Source organism: Apis florea, unplaced genomic scaffold (genome assembly GCF_048593485.1).
Source record: "Apis florea isolate Af1SG1 unplaced genomic scaffold, ASM4859348v1 contig_3158_pilon, whole genome shotgun sequence".
In the NCBI taxonomy this organism is placed as follows: Eukaryota; Metazoa; Arthropoda; class Insecta; order Hymenoptera; family Apidae; genus Apis; species Apis florea.
The window spans coordinates 2,956,474-2,970,281 of NW_028256713.1; the positions used below are offsets into that span (position 1 = coordinate 2,956,474).

Consider the following 13,808-nt stretch of genomic DNA (forward strand, 5'->3'; position numbering starts at 1 on the left):
CATGTTTACCAGAGAATGCAAAGCATTTTTTTCTTCGCAGATCGGTGAAGCTGTCTGGTCAACGACCGTGAAAAAATTCGCGTATTCAACGATACAACAGGACACGAATAAATTTAACCGATTGTATTATATGTTTGAAGATTTCCGATCATTAATTTACATAATAGTCCGATCGATAATCATGTCATTATCGACGAGCGTGAAACGTTTATTTAATTAAAAATTATAATATCGAAAGTACACATAACAATATATGTAAGTAAATATCATGAAATTAAAAAATTTAAAAAATGTTTTCAAAAAATGTCTCCAACTTGTATCAAATTTCTGCATTTTTAATTAATAATTCAATAATTAATAAAATATAGCTTATTTTAATTAAAATGAAAAGTAAATATTAGGAAATCATATATATATTAGAAATTGTTATCACTTGAATTATATAAAATGAATATCTTGTTTTATTGAAAAATAATCTAATCTTATAAAAATAATTTAAATATATTTTATCAAACAAATATAATCATAGTTATTTTGTAATTCTATAAAAATAAAATAATCAATTTTTTGACACTATTCAAAAATAATTAAAATATAATTGAAAATTTTTATGATTTTTATGGAGCATTAAAATTATTATCATTATTTACTAAAAAATTATTATTTTAAAAACCAATAAGTATTATTAAAGTTGCTATTTACAAGTTTTTAAAAAAAAAATTTTTTTAAATACTTTAAAAAATATATTAATGCACATACATATACATAAATATATATTAAATTATAAATATTTTATTTAAAAAACTTCAATATTGAAAATAAATCCAAATTAAATGGTATTATAAAATATAATTTCTTTTCACAAATATTCAAAATATTTTCTTATCATATGTCGAGTTTAAAAAGCAGGGCAGTCAGAGATGACTTTTTACTTTAGAGCACTCTGCCGTCAAATGAGGAAGTAGTACAACTTACTTGATAGTAGTGTAGTAATACAACTACGACAAATTTTTGCGTACCTGAATCTTTAGTTGTTGGCTATCATCCCTTTTTTTTTACTACGATGGATACCGATGTTGAGTCCTGTTTGAAAGATTGGAACGACCTAGCACAAGATTACAAGGAATTAGAAGTAAGATAATTTTTTGTTAATCCTGGGTACTGATGTTGTCGATGATTAACACGTTGGACCATTTTCTGTGAGGTTAAGTGTATTTTTTATTTATCCATACTCGTAATTGGTATATGAAAAATTTAATTATTTTTAATATATTGTAAAACTTAAATGTTCTTTTTTTTATATCTTTCCGTATGAATTTAAAATATTATCATATATAAAACATTTGTTTTTTTCGTTACTTTTTGTTATTTTTCATTCTTCAATCAATATATTCTGAACAAATTTTTCCATATTGTATAAATTATAAGATTATTAAATTATTAAAAATTATTTGAGCAACAGCAATATTTAAGCAACATAGTACTTAAACATTAGCAATATTTAATTTTTTAACAGACATTAAACAAAGAATATCTTGCAAAATTAGAGGAAGTAGTTGAACTTCAAACAAAATGTTTAAAAGGAATTTCTCATCAAACATACAGAATGAGTGTAATATCAAAATCACTCAAACAGTAAGTAATTAATTTAAAAACATATATATTTTAAATAAGTAAATATATTATGTTTGTATATTTAATCTTAGATTACATGCAAGCGAAACACAAAAAGGATTAAGCAAAGAAATGGCAAAACGAGAACAGCAATTACATGAAATAGAACAAACTTTACCAAAACCAAATGGCACATATCTTCAAATTATTTTAGGCAATGTTAATGTTTCCATATTAAATAAAAGTGATAAGTAAGAATAATTATAAAAATCATTATTAAATTATTATAGAAATAATTTATCTAAAAGATAATGCATTATAAAATATATTTTCTAATAATTCATTTACATTTTAGGTTTAAGTATAAAGATGAATATGAAAAATTTAAATTAGTTCTTTCAGTAATTGGTTTTATTTTATCTGTATTAAATCTAGTAACTAATATCAGGTAATATATTATTTTTGTAAAATATAAATAATATATCCATAATATATCTATAATAATTGATAATGTATATTACAGAACTTTGGAACTTAGTTTCATGTTCCTTTTAGTTTGGTATTATTGTACATTAACAATAAGAGAAAGTATATTAAAGGTAAATGGTTCAAGAATAAAAGGTTGGTGGAGATTTCATCATTTCCTTTCAACTGTAGTATCTGGTGTTTTATTAGTATGGCCTAACACAGGGCCATGGTATGCATTTAGACAACAATTTCTATGGTTCAATGCTTATATCAGTATGTTGTTTATTTAAGCTTATGTTAAAAATTTCTTTTTTAACAACAATTTTAAGTATATTCATTTATAGGTGTAGTACAATCTCTACAATTCTGCTATCAACGAGGTGTTTTATATCGCTTAAAAGCATTAGGTGAAAGACATAATATGGATATTACCATTGAAGGTTTTCATTCATGGATGTGGCGTGGATTATCATTTTTATTACCATTCCTTTTTGTTGGATATATGTTTCAGTTGTACAATGCATATATCTTGTATACATTAATATCCCATTCAGAAGCTACATGGCATGTTTCAGTCCTTAGTGGAATGTTTTTGGTATTATTTCTAGGTAATACAATAACAACAATTATGGTAATTCGTCAAAAATTAAGAGAACGTGTAAAATATCATTTTCCTGGAGTATTTGCTTCTAAATTTGAACGTAAAAAAGATTCAAATGGAGAAAAAAATATGAAAAAACAAAATTAATTTGTTTTGTAAAGCGAGTATGATAAACAATTTAGTAAAATACAAAATAATGCTAATTCATGAATAAAAAATAATTTAAAAGTGAGAAAAAAATACAAATACAAATGTCAAAAAGGGAAAAAAAAATTATAAAAAATATAAATGACACAGATAATAGATTAATTCAAAGAATATAGACTAAAATATAGATTAAACAAAATATCTTAAAATTCTTTCTTCCATATATTGACATTTTTCTCTCATTATATATTACATATATTATTTTTATCAAATACAAGATCTATTTAATATATAGTAGCTTGCAATATGAAAATGAATTCTTTGGAAGTATTGTTTTTGTATTCCCTTTCATATTTTGACAAAAATTTTCCACTACTTATACTATCCAATATTTATTTTTGTAAGTACTAACATAATATGTCAAAATTGTGTTTATTGTTAAATTTTTTAAAATAAAACTAAAATTTAGATATTATTTAGAGTACTTATGTAGAAATAAATTAAAAAATTTCTCCATATATAATTTTTAATCAACTGATTTTTTAAAACATTATACCTTATAATTATTAATATATAAATCTATAAATTTAAAATTTAAATTTATATTTAAAAAATGATAATAAATAAATTTTGGTCACCATAAAATATATTTTATATATATTAAGAAAAAAAAATGAAATTTAATGATTTCATATGTAAAATTGCATTTACATAAGAGTATATGTATATTCGTACATACATATACTTATTATTATATACTATTATGATAATTATGATAATTAAATTAAAATAATGTAATTCACGCACACTCGTATTTTTTTACTCACACTACTAAAACTTATAATTTTATTATTTATAATTTTTATGCATGGCGATTTATAAATTTATGTAATATAATTCTTATTTCTTCTTAATGTATTTATTAAATTATATATGTAAATAAATATTACTTAATATTAAATAAAATAATAATCAAAATTATAATTATCAATTATAAGTGTGCATATGTGCTTGAGTGCATGCATTTTGCGTTTGTTTTTTTTTTCTATTGGCGCGTAAAAATCTAAAAAATAGAAAAATGTTCATTACATTAATGAGTTTTTATAACATGTAATAGAATTATATTTATAGATGAATTTAATATTTCTTTATTGTTTATTAAGTACGAAAATATTAAACTTTATTTATAAAAAAAATAATTTATTATAAAAGAATATTCAATTTATTATGAAGTTATTTTTTTTTACATTTATTACGGTTAATATGTTATAAATTTATAATATATTTTTATTATATATTTAAAGAACATACATGTACGTATATATATATATATACACATATAATTAAAAAATATATATATATATATATAATTTTATATGATAACTGTAGTATACTCGTCAAAACTTGCATTCTCTAGAGATGATATTGCAACTTTTCTTAGTCATTGCATTATATAAATAAAAATATGTGAATGCTGATATCCAAGTACATAATACTTTAAAGTAGATAAGTAGTTACAACATTGAAAAAATATCAGTCGTAATATATCTATTCATATATATTCTATACCATCAATATTAAGTTTTATCGTTAAAAATAGTTAAATATTATTTTTTTTTCTAAAAAATGCCTGTAAAAGTATCGTGGCCAGTCGCAATAGCTATTATTCATCCGAATATTGGAGGATGGGTCGGAAGCTACTTTTCTAGAAAAAATATCAAACCTTGGTATGAGGTAATTAAATCGATTAATAATATTATAGTTTAAAAATTATAAATAATAAATTTAACAAAAGAATTATTTTGATATAGAAAGCATAAAATTCTGAATTATATTAAAAAATAATATTTTTGCATTGTTAATTGCATTGTAATAAAATAATATGTAATAATTTGATTTTTATATTGATTAAATTTATATTTCTCTTGATTATCTTTTATAAAATTTTTAATAAATATTAAATTTAAATAAATCTAATTTCTAAGTTTTATTTTATATTAAATTTAAAAAAAAATTTTATGTATTTATAAAACTTAATAATATCATTATTAAATAAATTAACTCTAAATTAAATTAATATTATTATTGTTTTTATAATAAAATAAATTATTAGTATTATAATATATACTTTTTAATCATTATGTTTTTAATTATTAATTGATTATATTAAAATTGTTTTTATAATATAATTAGATTTAATAAAATATAATTAGATAATATAATTAAACATAATTAGATTTAATAGAATAATAAACTTTTCGAATGATATTTAATAGTCTTTGAAAAAACCAATTTGGACTCCACCAAATTGGTTATTTGCTCCAGTCTGGACAACTTTATATTGCACAATAGGATATTCTTCATATTTAATATGGAAAGATGGTGGTGGTTTTAGAAAAGCAATATTACCTCTTTCTATTTATGGAATTAATTTAATATTAAACTGGTCTTGGTCACCATTGTTCTTTGGATTACACAAGATAAATTGGGTATTTTGATATAAATAAGTATATCTTTTTTTTTTAATTACATTTCTAATCATATCATTCTCTTATGCTTTTAGGCTCTGTATGAAATTGTTTTATTATGGGGAAGTACTGCAGCAATGGGTGTGGCATTTTATAATGTAAATCCATATGCTGGTTGTTTAATTATTCCATATTTAGCTTGGACTACTCTTGCTACAGCATTAAATTATGCAATTTACAAGAATAACAAACCAAGCATTGAAGCAACTGCAAATGAAAAAAGAGAATAATATACTTGATACCTCTGTACCAAATAATATTAATGTAGATTATCTAATAAAAATAATGTTTTACTTTTTTTTTACAGTTATTATATCATTATTATTTAATAAGAAACTGTCTTGCATTGAATGCACAATGCTATTAGTATAGACATGTTTATTGTTTGATATGAAATAAAGGTTAGTTAATCAACCATACGTACATTACAATATATATATAATATAATATATATATTATATATATATAATTATAATTCATTATTCGTATTCATTAATAAATCATATAAAGAAACTTGTACAGAATCACTTTCATACTCTTTCATAGAGTAATCTACCCTATTCTGTGTAAGATCTAACAAAATTTACTATATATGTCATTTTAAATTTATTTCTACAATGTCATCTTTGTAATATGATCATAATGATCAATGAATTAACAGTTTTTATACAGAATAGGGCAGAATATCTTACAGAAAAGAGATATTGAGAACGGTATGGATTTGGGCGGGTCACTGCAGTCTGTTGCCAATTTTCACAAGCGCTATGTTGGATCTGTTGCATAAATGTAGCCTTGTTGTTGAAGTACATATAAACGTTTCTCAACAGCATCTTTATCTATAATAAAACAGATGATGCGCATGTATATATATATATATATATACATATGTATGTTTTTTGATTTAAAATATAAGTAAAAAAAAAAAAAATTAATTCTAAAGTAAAGAATTCTAAGGTTTTATATTAGAAAAAAATTACATTTAATAAGAAGAGCTCTATCTTGACTGTGGCTGACATGTTGTGATAAAGAATGCAGCAATATCTGTGCTGTGTGATATCGTTGAAAACATTCTGCAGGATTACCAAACAATTCATCTAGTGCTGCTGACTGACACTATTACATAAAAAAATAGTTTAGTTTAAATACATTTAACTTATCTATAAAAAAAAAATCATATACTTACCATTTGAATGGCATGATTATAAAGAATCTTATCCGCAGTAGCTCCTGTCTGATGAAGAAGTCCTGCACTATTGAGCTGTTTACATTCTGTGAGGCACGTTCTGAATTTTTCATTCATTGTATTCACAACTGAAATAAAATCATTTTTAATATTATTATATGTCATATGTAATAATTATTAACAAATGAAAATAACCTTCTTTTACACTGGCAGTTGGTTGTAACCTGCCAGCTTTAAGTTGTTGTGTTGCTAGACTTAATCCAGAACTAAGCCATTGAAGAGCTCTAACAAGTAAAATTACTTGTTCTGCTCTTCTTCTTGTTGCAGCAGTACTTGCTTGTTCAATACCACCCAAAGGCGCACCTAAAGGTCCTGCTCTTGTCCTTGCTACTTCACATACACATTCGCATAATGCAACAACAAAATTTAACTTTGCTAATATTTCGTTGTGTTCCCGCTCTAAAAGCGTTTCTTCTGGAAGTTCGGGTGCAATGAATGTCAATGGTCGATCATCTGTTATTGTAGGATTTACTTCTGGTAGAAGATTTTGAAAATTACCCGCTTCTACAAATTTAATAAATAAATATAAATTACATTAACAAATTTAATATAAAATACTTCTTATATTTATTATTATACTTAGAAATATATAATTATATACCAGATATTTCAGGAAGAGTAACTGCCCTTGTACCAAAAGGAATAACTGGTGAATGCCTCAATGTATTGTTATTATCCTGAAATGCTCTTGATGTAGGAGAACCTAACACTGCTAATGGTCCTGTTAACAGTGGTGAAGATGCACTATTATTTCCAGTTGAACGCCGTAATGGTGACGTCCCACTTGAAGTGTGTGAATGCCTTGCAACAGGACTAACTTGCCATGTATTTGGCGGTGGAGGTGTTTCACTCAATCTAAAAATAATCAGTGTGATGAACTTAAATAATGATATATATATATCATTATTATAAAATCATAATTATAAAATAATATAAAATAAAATATATAAAAATATAAAACAATCTGTATCAATGTAATATTTATATACCTTCTACTGGGTGGTGTACCAATTACAAATTGAACACTAGGTGGACTAAGAGAGCCAATATCAGGAGCATGACTTCTATGAGTATCCACACTGCGTTTCATGCTTATTGGTTGCGAGCGAGGAACAACACTGCTTCCTGATCTTATATTAGTAGAAGGAGATGATGGTTGTGCAATACTTCTCTGTGATGGAACAGGAATTGGCTCCGAAATAGGAAGAAAACATGGTCGTGGTGGACTCACTGCTTCTCTACTAGCTTGTTTAATATACCTAATTAATTAATAATATTACATGTATAATAATGATGAAAATATTTGTAGAGTATTATTGTGTTATTATTAAAATACATACTTTACTTGTTGTGTATTAGGATTATTGTCTGTGTCACTACTGAGATCACTTGGTACAAGCACAAAGTCATCTTCAGGACTAGAACACGGACTAGTTGTTTCTGGTTCTGATCTTATAGCTGTTGTTCCTTCTTGAATTGTTAATGTTCCTGGAGAAGCAGGGAGTTCAGCAGGAACTGGACTGGGACTTTCTCTAGAACCTTGAAGAAAAGGATGCCCAAAAAATTCATCAAAGGGCATACGATCTCTAGCATTACGTCTTAATAAACCCATTAGGAGATCTGATAGTTCAGGTGAAGTTCCAGGAGGAATTCTAAAATATAAGAAATTAAAACATAATAAAACTAATACAGTTTTTGTTTCATGATAAAGATATGATACATATAATATAACATACTTAGGTCCAAGATTTGCATTTTTTTCATAAAATAATTTTAAAGCTTGAGGTGTGTGAGCTTGAAATGGAGCTTTCCCAGTAAGACACTGAAAAACTATTGTTCCTAAAGACCAAAGATCTGCTTTTGCATCATATTGAAGTGACATTATAACTTCTGGTGCCATATACATTGGTGATCCACACAATGTTGCAGCCATTACACCATCTTGTAAAAACCTAGCAAAACCAAAATCCGCTGGAAAATTAAATAACATGTTTTAAAAATTTTTAAATATATCTTTAATAAATCTTTAAATTAAAAAGAAAATGAATAAATATTTACCAATTTTTAATGTTATTTGATGTGGTTGTGGACAAGCTTTACCACAATTATGACTGAGTAAAATATTTTGTGGTTTAAGATCTCTGTGGACTACACCTTTGGCATGTAGTGCTTTCATTGCACCTGCTAATTGCTTTAAAAACACTCTAATAGTATCTTCAGAAAGAGTGCCTTTTGCTAAAAAAAAATCAATAAATGAAATAAATAAAATATAATTGTAGATATTGTTCAAATATTTTAAAAATATATTTTTTAGAAAACATACCACTTAAATAATCAGCTAAATCCCCACCATTACAATATTCCATAACGAGGAAGACATTATAATTAGACTCCTATACAATAAATTCACAATAAACAAAAAATTATGTCAATATTAATTATTATATAATATTTATATTTAAAAATATTTTTATAAATATTTTATTTTTATTAATGTCAATATTATATATTAATTTTTATTATATTAACCTTACAATCCAACAATGCAACAACATTTTCATGATGTAATTCTGTTAGTTCCTAAAACATAATATTAAATAAAGAATTAAATTAATTAAATGTATTATATAATTATTAAAATAAAAGAAAAAAATATTGAAATATTAAAATGAATGAAATAACATAAATTTTTATCATATAGATGATTCTTATTTTTCCTACAAAATATATATATATTATAATTATAATGTTTTATTAATAATTAATATTACAATGATATAGTATAATTATTATGATTATGAATATAAAATGAAAATTTGAAATAAATAGATATACATTTATAATTTATTTTAGATAAATAATATAATAGATAAAAAAAATTCTGTTTTATATATTAAATAAAAACAATTTTTTGTGTATAATGTAACAAATAAAACACTACTAATTAAACACTAATATATATATAGAAAATATAGAAAAATATTAACTCCAAACCTTCAGAATCTTAATTTCTTTTCCAAGCAAATTCTGTGATTTCGCTAAACTTTTTTTCGTAATACTTTTGATTGCCACTACAAAATTTGGTTTCTAAAAAGAAAAGAAACACATATATAATTACCATAATCAATATTTGAATGAATAATTTTTGATAATTTTATCAGTGATCATATTTGTTTCCATGAAAAAAAGAAGAAAAAACAGGAAGACTCACTTTACGATGTCTACCTCTGAAGACCACAGCGAATGCGCCGTGGCCTATCAGATCTTTCGTATTATATTCGTAATCGCCGACAATTTCCATTCTTGATCGTAATTTTTCGGCGATCGAGGATTTTTCATCGATCTTCGACAAGCAAGGTCAACAGTTTATAAACATAGCACAGGCAAGGAAGATGCATTGCCTGCGGAGAGATCGATACGCGTTGTAAGAAATTTTGTACTCCGTAGAATTTTTGTATGGTATAGTTATTTTTCTGCGACAATGCTTTTGACAACACAAATAACATTGATCTACATTTTGTCCACTCTTATAAATCACATCGATCATTAACTCGTACCACGACACTGATGGTAGAGTATATCGAAAATACAAAACAACGGAATACGCACTCAGTTCTACAGTTACCTTCGCAAAATGTCAGACAATCGCGCACAGAGGTCGTGTTAACATTCATAGGCATGTGACTATGCTATTAGGTGCCCGTAACTCGTAACCTAAAATTTCTTTAAATTTGTTCATAAAAGAATATAAAATTTTATATAAGTTATAACATCATCAGAAATATTTTTTTTATTTTATTTTTCAAAAAATTTAAAGAAAAATATACAATAATATGAAAAGAATTTTATGTGAGAATAATATTTTTAATTAAATATGATATATGATTTTTGCTATTGTCATTATTAATAATAAATGCAATTTTATATATAATTCTATTAAAAATTATTTCAATTAAAAAAAATAATTACAATTAAAATAAAATATCTTAAAAGTTTTTAATAATAAAATTTTATAATATATTTTTCAATTAAAAATAAATTTATTTTATATTCATTATATTAAAATAATAAAATTATTTTATTTTTATATATTTTATTATTCTAAATGAACAATTAAGTTATAAAAAAAAGAAAATATTAAATATTATAAAAAAATATTTCTATTTTTCATTTGTGTGTATTGAGTATGTATATTATTTTTTAACTAATTTATTCCAAATATTTTATAAATATTAAATGTATTAAATAATAAAACAGTAAAAATAATATAAACAGTATAATAATTAGTATATTTTATTTTTATAATTATCGAAAGGATTTAAAAGCCCTTAAAAAGATTAATCAACTTACATTTTTATAAGATATAAAATATAATCACAGTCAGCTATTAATTGTAAAGCACATATCATATACACGCATTTTGTATGTTAATCAAGTAGCCATACTATCTTCACATATTTAAATATGTTATTTAAATAAATCATTTTGTAAATGTGATTATAATGAACATATATACATATTCTTTCAATGGCTTCTTAATCGATTTCAAAACTCTAAAATTGATTTAAAATTTTTTATGCAACATTAAAAATAGATGAATACATAAATATAATTTAAAACGAAATTTCTTTGTTTACTCATTTTTTTCAAATCATAAATTTATATATTAAATTTTTATTAAAATTATGAGATAAATTAAAAAAAAACATTAAAAAAAAATTCATAATAATGAATAAATTAATACTACTAGAAAATTAATTTTATAATTCTATATTTTAAATATTTTAAATATAATTAAAGATATTATTTATAAAATACAAATTTTATATGAAAAAGAAAATATATATATATATATACATATATTATCTAAAAATATTAATAATTAAGCGCGGAATTCAAATCTTATGCTTTATGCGCACTAAAATAATTTTGTAACTATATACGCTCTCTCCATCAAAAAAATTTTAAATCTTAAATTTTTATTAAATAATTTGTAATATATTCTTTGTTATAATAAATGTCTTTGTAAAAAAAACTATATTTATAAATTTTAATAAATTTGTATATTATATTATGTTTAAATTATATTAATATTAGTACATAACCTCACATATTTATGTTGTAATTCTAAATACAAAAGGAAGATACTAGTAAATATTGTTTAAATATGGAAGTGTAAGTACTTATTTTCTATATTTATAATTATTTTAATATATATAATTATTTATATTTATTTAATAAGTATACAAATAATCGAAATAAATTTCATTTTAGACTTAAGGAATGTTCAGCATATTTAAGCAACTATGAAGTTCTGAATATTCTACAGAGTATAAAAGCAAATAAAAAACAAAAAATGAAACAAAATCAATTGGCAAGTATAACATATCAGACTATCAGATATTTAGAAAATACTTCATGTAAAACCCAGTCTCCAGAAAAAATTAAAGACTTTTTAAGAACGATGGAACCTTTCAAACTTACAAAATGTGAAATATTAACTCTTTTAAATGTATGTCCTAAAACACCTCTTGAAATACAATTGGTAATATATCTAAAATTTATTAAATATATATAATATATCTAAAACATGTAAAAAATATGTAATAAAAAATTATGTATATATATTTTTTAGATTGTAGAAGATAGTGAAGATCGTTTAACTGATGAAGAAGTAGATTCTTTACTTCAAGTAGTAGCAAATTATTTAAATGAAAATGAACAAGATGGATAATATGGTTTTTCTATTTTAACTTTACAAATTTTTTAAAAACATTTTATATATTTTATGTACATTTTATTTATAGCAAACAAAGAAATGAAAATGATATAATATTAAATACATTATGCAAATTTTTAGTGATTGACTCATTATCTCTTTTGGTCCCCAAGATCATCTATAGAATCTTCATCAATCTGAAATATTAAATATTAAATTTTATAATTTATATAATATGTATATATTATATATAAATATATACATATATACATATATATATTAATATTATGTTATTTAGATAATATCATGTTATATTAACTATATATATTAATATATATCACTCTTACTTGTGGCCATTTTTCTGGAATTACTTCAAATAATTCATCTTTCACATCTCCTTGTATAACTATTTCATCATCTCCTGTTACACTAGATCCACATGCAAATTTACTACCAAAAAATTTTGCAGCTACTTTTAAATCTATATCTATAAATTAATGTAAATGAGATTTTAATTTAACAACTACAATTATTTTAAGTATAAAGTTTAAATAAACATTTTATATTACCGAAAGTGCTAAGACCTGTAACAACAGTAACTGATTTCTTTTTTCCTCTAGGTGCTCTAGATACAGTCACTAATTTTGGTACATCTTCTTTTTTCTTTGTTTTAAGCATACCTTTACCACCACGTTTTTGTCTTTTTTTTTCATCTTCACCTCCACCTACTTCTGTATTATTATCTTCTACTACATATAAATAGTTAAAATTATAATAAAATAGTAAAATTTATAAATAACTATGGGAATGATTTTATATATAAAAATTATATTTACCTAATTTAACTTTTTCAAATTCTGTTGGTAAATTTCTTTCTAGCCATTGTTTACACTTTTCATATTCTGGATAATATTCACAATACTGTAGGAATTACAAGTAAGAATTAAATTTAAAAAATCCAAAGATTATTATTTTGTCATATAATATGAATTTCATATATCAAATATTTAAATTATAAAAAATTATCTTACCTCAATAGGAAGAGAGCAATTTCCACAATATTGTACTTGAATCGGATAAATGATATTAGGATCAGGTCCTAGACGCAAATTTGACTGTTCTTCTATCGACATTCTTTCAGACGCTTAACCTTACTTTTGTACAGTTTGATATGGATTTGCTTGACAAAACGTTAAGGTTTTTCCAATTTTCTTAATTTACTTTTTTTTTCTGAGAAATAAATTTTTATTGATCTATAACACGCTTTTTAAACAAAGTACAGACTATCACTTATTCAAATGAATAGCATGTAAGGTAAGCAATCTGATATCTAGTAATTTTAATTTCGTTTTCTAGATTCTTAAAATCTCTATTTCTACCAATTGTTACCAATCAAAAAACGCTCCAATAACATTCAACTTCAAAAGGAACTGCATCATTTGATACATCAGCAACGACAAATAAACGTTTAAAAAATATAAGGGGTGG

At 23.1% G+C, this 13,808-nt stretch overlaps 5 protein-coding genes across 10 annotated transcripts; 3 read left to right on the top strand and 2 right to left on the bottom strand.

Moving 5' to 3' along the window:
- Positions 1-925: 925 nt before the first annotated feature.
- Positions 926-3,814, top strand: LOC100865287 (transmembrane protein 120 homolog). Of its 2 annotated transcripts, none has more exons than XM_012493829.3 (6): positions 926-1,132; positions 1,517-1,635; positions 1,707-1,865; positions 1,970-2,062; positions 2,138-2,355; positions 2,427-3,814. In XM_012493829.3, exons 1-6 carry the CDS (start codon positions 1,064-1,066, stop codon positions 2,828-2,830), a joined length of 1,062 nt encoding a protein of 353 aa, XP_012349283.1. In that variant the 5' UTR covers positions 926-1,063; the 3' UTR covers positions 2,831-3,814. The 2 variants fall into 2 exon arrangements, with proteins under 2 accessions (XP_012349283.1, XP_012349285.1); XM_012493831.3 differs by having other exon boundaries at positions 931-1,204.
- On the top strand, positions 3,805-5,656 carry Tspo (Translocator protein). Its single transcript, XM_003698798.4, has 3 exons — positions 3,805-4,564; positions 5,107-5,319; positions 5,394-5,656. Exons 1-3 carry the CDS (start codon positions 4,457-4,459, stop codon positions 5,586-5,588), a joined length of 516 nt encoding a protein of 171 aa, XP_003698846.2. The 5' UTR covers positions 3,805-4,456; the 3' UTR covers positions 5,589-5,656.
- On the bottom strand, positions 5,243-11,074 carry Atg1 (serine/threonine-protein kinase unc-51-like protein Atg1). 4 transcript variants are annotated; one of them, XR_015292364.1, is made up of 14 exons: positions 9,813-10,260; positions 9,596-9,688; positions 9,131-9,181; positions 8,925-8,994; positions 8,660-8,836; positions 8,338-8,572; positions 7,942-8,253; positions 7,591-7,860; positions 7,203-7,456; positions 6,737-7,105; positions 6,542-6,669; positions 6,336-6,471; positions 6,051-6,194; positions 5,243-5,565 (listed from the first exon to the last, which is right to left on the bottom strand). XR_015292364.1 is itself a non-coding variant. In XM_086909363.1 (14 exons), the coding sequence occupies exons 2-14, from the start codon at positions 9,900-9,902 to the stop codon at positions 6,121-6,123; spliced, it is 2,259 nt and encodes a 752-aa protein (XP_086765489.1). In that variant the 5' UTR covers positions 9,903-10,002; positions 10,952-11,074; the 3' UTR covers positions 5,653-6,120. The 4 variants fall into 4 exon arrangements, 3 of the variants coding, with proteins under 3 accessions (XP_086765489.1, XP_003698838.1, XP_086765490.1); XM_086909363.1 differs by lacking the exon at positions 5,243-5,565 and adding an exon at positions 10,952-11,074 and having other exon boundaries at positions 5,653-6,194; positions 9,813-10,002; XM_003698790.4 differs by lacking the exon at positions 5,243-5,565 and having other exon boundaries at positions 5,653-6,194.
- On the top strand, positions 10,978-12,454 carry crcp (CGRP receptor component). The gene is made up of 3 exons (XM_012493657.3): positions 10,978-11,776; positions 11,876-12,146; positions 12,237-12,454. Exons 1-3 carry the CDS (start codon positions 11,769-11,771, stop codon positions 12,333-12,335), a joined length of 378 nt encoding a protein of 125 aa, XP_012349111.1. The 5' UTR covers positions 10,978-11,768; the 3' UTR covers positions 12,336-12,454.
- DENR (density-regulated protein) lies at positions 12,329-13,802 on the bottom strand. Of its 2 annotated transcripts, none has more exons than XM_012493656.3 (5): positions 13,352-13,802; positions 13,157-13,241; positions 12,890-13,066; positions 12,668-12,807; positions 12,329-12,517 (listed from the first exon to the last, which is right to left on the bottom strand). In XM_012493656.3, exons 1-5 carry the CDS (start codon positions 13,451-13,453, stop codon positions 12,473-12,475), a joined length of 549 nt encoding a protein of 182 aa, XP_012349110.1. In that variant the 5' UTR covers positions 13,454-13,802; the 3' UTR covers positions 12,329-12,472. The 2 variants fall into 2 exon arrangements, with proteins under 2 accessions (XP_012349110.1, XP_003698842.1); XM_003698794.4 differs by having other exon boundaries at positions 12,890-13,069; positions 13,352-13,694.
- Between the last annotated feature and the right edge of the window lie 6 nt (positions 13,803-13,808).

What these genes read in the sequence shown, in the direction of transcription:
- DENR (XM_003698794.4), bottom strand. Translation starts at nt 13,453, where the DNA reads ATGTCGATAGAAGAACAGTCAAATTTGCGTCTAGGACCTGATCCTAAT. An exon ending in ATTGCTCTCTTCCTATTGAG is followed by an intron (nt 13,242 to 13,351) that starts GTAAGATAATTT and finishes TAATTCCTACAG; the next exon opens with TATTGTGAATATTATCCAGA. An exon ending in ATTTGAAAAAGTTAAATTAG is followed by an intron (nt 13,070 to 13,156) that starts GTAAATATAATT and finishes ATTTATATGTAG; the next exon opens with TAGAAGATAATAATACAGAA.
- LOC100865287 (XM_012493829.3), top strand. Translation starts at nt 1,064, where the DNA reads ATGGATACCGATGTTGAGTCCTGTTTGAAAGATTGGAACGACCTAGCA. An exon ending in AAGATTACAAGGAATTAGAA is followed by an intron (nt 1,133 to 1,516) that starts GTAAGATAATTT and finishes ATTTTTTAACAG; the next exon opens with ACATTAAACAAAGAATATCT. An exon ending in ATGGTTCAATGCTTATATCA is followed by an intron (nt 2,356 to 2,426) that starts GTATGTTGTTTA and finishes ATTCATTTATAG; the next exon opens with GTGTAGTACAATCTCTACAA.
- Tspo (XM_003698798.4), top strand. Translation starts at nt 4,457, where the DNA reads ATGCCTGTAAAAGTATCGTGGCCAGTCGCAATAGCTATTATTCATCCG. An exon ending in ATATCAAACCTTGGTATGAG is followed by an intron (nt 4,565 to 5,106) that starts GTAATTAAATCG and finishes GATATTTAATAG; the next exon opens with TCTTTGAAAAAACCAATTTG. An exon ending in GATTACACAAGATAAATTGG is followed by an intron (nt 5,320 to 5,393) that starts GTATTTTGATAT and finishes TTATGCTTTTAG; the next exon opens with GCTCTGTATGAAATTGTTTT.
- Atg1 (XM_086909363.1), bottom strand. Translation starts at nt 9,902, where the DNA reads ATGGAAATTGTCGGCGATTACGAATATAATACGAAAGATCTGATAGGC. An exon ending in TTGCATTGTTGGATTGTAAG is followed by an intron (nt 8,995 to 9,130) that starts GTTAATATAATA and finishes TTTATTGTATAG; the next exon opens with GAGTCTAATTATAATGTCTT. An exon ending in TTTAGCTGATTATTTAAGTG is followed by an intron (nt 8,837 to 8,924) that starts GTATGTTTTCTA and finishes ATTTTTTTTTAG; the next exon opens with CAAAAGGCACTCTTTCTGAA.
- crcp (XM_012493657.3), top strand. An exon ending in CACCTCTTGAAATACAATTG is followed by an intron (nt 12,147 to 12,236) that starts GTAATATATCTA and finishes TATATTTTTTAG; the next exon opens with ATTGTAGAAGATAGTGAAGA.